Source organism: Onychostruthus taczanowskii, unplaced genomic scaffold (genome assembly GCF_017590055.1).
Source record: "Onychostruthus taczanowskii isolate IOZ18803 unplaced genomic scaffold, ASM1759005v1 scaffold97, whole genome shotgun sequence".
Taxonomy (NCBI): domain Eukaryota; kingdom Metazoa; phylum Chordata; class Aves; order Passeriformes; family Passeridae; genus Onychostruthus; species Onychostruthus taczanowskii.
Window position 1 is genome coordinate 1,764,394 of NW_024507768.1, and position 5,461 is coordinate 1,769,854.

Here is a 5,461-nt window from a genome sequence, read left to right on the forward strand (position 1 = left end):
ACCGCCCCCGGCCGGCCCCTTCCCGCACCGCCCCAGTCGTGCTCCGGGTGTGTGCGGGGAAAGAGCGGCCACAATGAGCCCCCGGATATCCAGGGACCCGCTCCAGGACCCCCACCCGGACCCCACTCCAGGACTAACCCAGGAGCCCCAGGAAGCCACCCCGGGATCCTTCAGGACTCCCCTCTCGGAGACCACCCCAGGACCCCACCCTGGGATCCTCCAGGGACCACCCTGGAAGTGCCCTCCGGACCCCACCCGGAATCACCCCCAGACCATCCTGGAGCCACCCCAGGATCCTCCAGGAACCCCTTCCCAGGGGTTCTCCCATCAGCCCTGACTTCCCTCACAGCCCAGCACTGCCTCTCCCACCCTGATTTCCTTCCTCAGGAGAGAATTCAGAATGAGGCTCCGAGTCCATATGGAAACAACAACGTTTATTCTTGTTTTTATCATTCAATTGAGGGGGGAAAAAATAATACAACTGAAGAGACACCCAAAAAGCCAGACCTCGTACAAGTCAGTGCAGGGTGTGTCCATTCCTACGCTGAGGTTACAGCACAATCCCTCTACACACTGAGTACAAAGCCCCAGGGACACAGGTCTGTGGTGTTTGTCATAGGGAAGGTCCTATTATGAAAAGGCAGCTCCATCTCCATCTTTATCTGTCTGGACGGGTCATTCCTGGCCTGGTTGGCACCATCATGGGTCTGGAGGGGGGTCTCATCATTGGGGGCCCTGGCATCATTGGCATGTGTCCTCCCATGGGCGGCCTCATCCCAGGAGCTGCCAGGGGAAAGACAGGTTAGAGAACAGCCCTTGGGAGCACCACCTGCCCAGTCATGGAAGAACATGGGTTGGGATGGACCTTAAAGATTTACTTCCACTCCCCTGCCAGGGACAGGGACACCTTCCACTATCCCAGGTTGCTCCAAGCCCTGTCCAAGGGGCAGCCACAGCATTCCAGGGATCCAGGGGCAGCCACAGCTTCTCTTCACAGCAACAACTGCCTCATCACTATCAGAGAGGGGAAATTTCACACTGTACAGTGGGCAGGTTCTTTACCCTGCTCCAGGGAACTCCCATTTTCCAAGTCTGGAAGCTCTGGCCTGGCAGCTGCTGACATGGATTCCACTCCCTGAGGAGCTCAGCCAGCAGCAGAGGAGGAAGCAAGCCCCTGGTTATACACCCATTCTGACAATATTCACTCACAACTTATTTCCAGCTACTCAAGAGACACAGCAGCTTAATTACTGATCTGGAAAAGTGTTAATTTGAAGAAAAGTGCTGCAAAACCATCCCATGTGCTCACAAACAAGCACAGAGCACCTCTGCCAGGGAAAAGCAGAGGCTCCACTGCACAGCCCTGAAATAATGGTTTCCATCCCACTTGGCCATTTATTTTCACCAGGCTGCTGAGTATCACAGACTGTGCATTTATCTTGAGTCTTTAAAAACACTTAAAGAACGCTTGCAAATGCAAGACAATAATTACAAAGACACTTCACTACTTTCAGTGCACGTGTGTTTGTGTGTTCCAATAAATTTGTTCTGGGAACTGTTCCAATAAGATATCCCTTGAGAATTCTTCAAATGCCAGGAAGCTCAGGAGTGGAATGGATCAAAGACATTTTAGTTTACAGTTCTGATAAAGCCTTTTCCAGGTCCATTGTTTCTCTGGAACACATTCCCCTGAGACGCTTTAAACAGTAAAAAAACCATTTAGTGCAAAAAATGCACCTCTTGTGCAAAACATTAGAGCTGGTGGCACCAAACTCCTGAACAATCACAGCTCAGAGCAGAGAGAGAGCAGCTGTGACTTCCCAGAGCCATAATTCCAGCTGCACAGGGGGTTGGTGACTCTCAATGAGAAGCAAAGGGGTTTAATGAGTGCTTATAAAATTGTTGTAGTCTCCCCATGCAGGGATAACAGCGACATGGATGTGACCAGAGCGTGACCAGCCCAGCACTGAGTGCCCAACAGATGGTGGGACAGGAAACATCCCCCAGACCCCCCCATCCAGCCCCCATTCCAGCAGACTTACCCCATCCCAGACTTACCAGGTCCAACTGGCATCATTCCCGGGGGGGGTGGGCCCATCATTGGCATCATCGGGGGCCCCCCCATGTGTGGGGCTGGCATCATGCCGGGCCGGGGGGGGCCAGCTGCACAGACACAACAGTTACACACTGGCACCCTCAGCCACCAAAGAGCCTGCAGCTATTCACAGCACATGGCAGTAACTAATGCCTCAGGGGCCTTACATCTGCCTCTGCTCCAGCCCTGATTCCAGGTGCTAGGAAGTGACCAGAGGAGGAATATGCTGGCTACCAACAGCTGCCACTCCCAAGAGCAGGGAGGGCTCTGGGCCCTTCACCAGCTCAAGGGCAAAAGGTTACCAAAGGGATTTCTATTCAGAAAAACCAACCCACTGTGCAGTTTTAACAGAGCCATAGGAGTCCCCACAGAATGAGGGGTTGTCACTGCTTCTGGTGCACTCAGCATCCCAGAAATCACACACAGTAAGGACTGAACTGCTCTTACACAAAATTTCCTCACACCCTGAGAGCACAAGCTCAAGGTGGCTTGGCTTCAAGCTAAAAGGCCTCTTCTTTCCAAGCTGAGGACACAAACAATACAGCTCTCCAGAGGGCCCTGATCCCAGCCCCAAAGTGCCCCACACTTACGGATGCTGGGAGGAGGTGGAATCATGGCTCCGGCCGGAGGTGGTGCCGAGAACGGCGTCGGTGGAATTTTCCCTTGCTGGAATGCAGCCGCTACATTGGGGGGGAAAAGAAAAAAAAAAAAAAGGAAAGAAAGAATCCCAGGGAAAAAAAAAAACACCAGTTACTAGGCCGAGGAAGCGCCGGGTCGCTCGTCCGTGTCATGCCCCGCGGTCACGTCATGCTGCGTGCGCTGCTGTCCCCACGCCGGACACATCCCTGGCACCTGGGGAGCACCTGAGACTCCTGGAGACAATTATTGTTACAGCTGGGACTAGAGAGCTCCTGCGTGGATGTCACACCCCTGGGCAGGGTGGGAGGGAAGGGGGGTGGGAGAGGAGAAAAATAAAAAATCAACCACGTGGCGGGATCCGCAGCGTTCCACCGGGACATGCTGTGCTGGAATGGCAACGGGGCCAGGGCTGGGGAGGGGGCAAGGAAGGGGAGGGATTCCACTGGTATTGACTGGAAGGAAGGGAAAAGGTGGGGAATTGGAAGCATCACAAGGAAAACAGACAAAGGGAAGTAGAGTGAGGATGAGTTAGGGGAAATTCGGATTGGATTGTTTTAGGAAAATTCTTCACCCAGAGGTGGTTGGGCACTGAGCACTCCCCGGGGGAGTGAGCACAGCTCTGAGTGTGTCAGAGCTCAGGGAGCAGCTGGGTGATGCTGCTGGTCTCATGGCTTGGTCTCAGGCAGTCCTGCACGGAGCTGGGAGTGGGATCAGTGATCCTGAGGGGTCCCATGAACCTGAGATACCCCACGAGCCAAGGAGTGCTGCCACACAGCTAACCTGCTGTTTGCACTTCTTTCATAGAGGAAAGAGAAAAAGGATCTCTTGAAGTGACAGAGGAATCAATGCCACAGCTCAGTTAAGCCTTTAAGTGCCAGGAAAAAAAAATCACTTGGCAACTGAGGGCAGGCAACCCCAGCATGTGAAAAATGCAACAATCCACACATTTTTGTGTCTGTTTTCCTATCTTTTGAAATTCTTATCCGTGCTCTTAGCAAAAATGTGCCACTGCCAAGCAGCACAAGTTATGTGGCCCTGCAGGACATCACTGAGAGCCCTCATGAACAGTGACATGGAGCCACTGCCACCAGCCCTGGGAGGGAACCTCAGCTCTTGTGTGGTAGGCAGAGCTCTCAGCTCCCCCAGGACGGCCCAAAACCTGAGGAACTCAAGATCCACACTCCAAGATTTCACTCATGACTCACTGAGCAAAGACTGGCCAGGGAAGTGAGGAAAAGTCAAGGTGGAAGCAGGGAAGAGCAGCTGGAGGAAAGGCAGGGGAAGGAGTGGGGAGGCAGCCGGGGTCACAGAAAGATTGGCCTTACTTGTTTTGTCAATCAGGCTCTGGGCTTGCTCCTCCATCCATTTCTGGTAATAATCCTTCACGTTCTCCTTGTGCTTCCGGCCACTGCAGTGGGTTTTTCTCACGGAGGGCTGGGAAAGACCACAGAAACCCTAAGGTTACCAGTGCTCCTCATGATTCTAAACACGTGCAATTTAGCAGCATAAAGCAGGTTAGTTTCTGTGCCCAGGCAGAGGAGGGGCGATGTACAAAACCTTTATATAAATTTTTATCAGCACAGTAAATATTGACTCTCCAGTCTGCCCTGAGGCCCTCAGCTGCCATCTCTGACCCTGCCACTGCCCCGCTGCAGAACACCAGGGGCACGGCACGTTCTCCCTCTTTTTTCATGGAAAGGGAAAACACCCAGGAACACCGCTGCACCCCACAGGCCCCGCTTTTAGCCGAGATAAATTTTATTTTAATGCTCTTGACGCGCGAAAGAATCGAAGCCGAGGCTTTGGTACTCACCGAGTCATGGGTGAGGTACGTGTCACAGTAATCACAGTAAAACCTGCCGGGGAAAAGCCTGGTCACTGAGAGCCCGCTGCGAGCGTTAACGGAGCCCGGGAACGACCCCGCGGGCCGCCAGCGCTCGGCCCGCCCGTCATCCGCGCCCCTCACGGCCCTGAGCTCGCGGGGCGCACCAGGGCCCTCGAGAAGCAGCGATCCCCACCCGGGGACCCCACCCGGGACCCCCGGCCCGGCCTCACTTGGGCATGGTGCTCCCGCCGCCGCCAGCCGGAAGTGGCGCACACGCGCACTGACGCACTCACACAGCGCCGCCGCTTGACCCCCGCCGGCTGCCGTAGGGCGCGGAAGTGACAGCGGCTGGGCTTCCCGGTGTCGTTCTCCTCGCCCGGCAGGTGGAGCCATGCCGCGCCCGCCCGTCCCTGGCTGGTCACGCCACCATCACCCGCCCACAGCCCCGGCAGCGCCCCCGCGGCGCTGCGTTCTCCGTGATCCCCTCGCGGAACACGCCCCGAGGTTCCGATCGCCAGCCGAGCACGGAGCAGCCTCGCGCTGCCGAAAATCGCAGGGAAAACATCATTTTTAGGCGGAAAAAAACAACGAAGGTGCTCCCGTCGAGCCTTGCGCCTCTCATTTGCATGGCGCCGCATGACGTCACGGAAGCTCATTTGCATACACAAACACGCGCACTCGCCGCCATATATGGATGGCAGCGCGCGAATGTGGGCGGAGACAAGCGATCGCCCCGCCTCCCCCGTGACGCAGCGGAGCCCCCCGAGTCACGCGCGGCGCTCATTTGCATGCGAGGCCCCGCCCCCTCGCCCTTGCCGCGCTCCCTCCTCCCCCCCGCGGGCGTGGGGTGACGCCGGCCGGGGGGTGACGCCGCGCGCCGCGCGCCGCTGGGCGGGGCGACG

General features: G+C 56.1%; 1 protein-coding gene across 4 annotated transcripts; it reads right to left on the reverse strand.

The window, feature by feature from the left end:
- Positions 1–419: 419 nt before the first annotated feature.
- On the reverse strand, positions 420–5,351 carry SNRPC (small nuclear ribonucleoprotein polypeptide C). Of its 4 annotated transcripts, none has more exons than XM_041427045.1 (6): positions 4,790–4,931; positions 4,548–4,590; positions 4,060–4,168; positions 2,686–2,775; positions 2,059–2,163; positions 420–783 (listed from the first exon to the last, which is right to left on the reverse strand). In XM_041427045.1, exons 1-6 carry the CDS (start codon positions 4,795–4,797, stop codon positions 659–661), a joined length of 480 nt encoding a protein of 159 aa, XP_041282979.1. In that variant the 5' UTR covers positions 4,798–4,931; the 3' UTR covers positions 420–658. The 4 variants fall into 4 exon arrangements, with proteins under 4 accessions (XP_041282979.1, XP_041282978.1, XP_041282975.1 ...); XM_041427044.1 differs by having other exon boundaries at positions 2,686–2,778; XM_041427041.1 differs by having other exon boundaries at positions 2,686–2,778; positions 4,548–5,351.
- Positions 5,352–5,461: the final 110 nt, after the last annotated feature.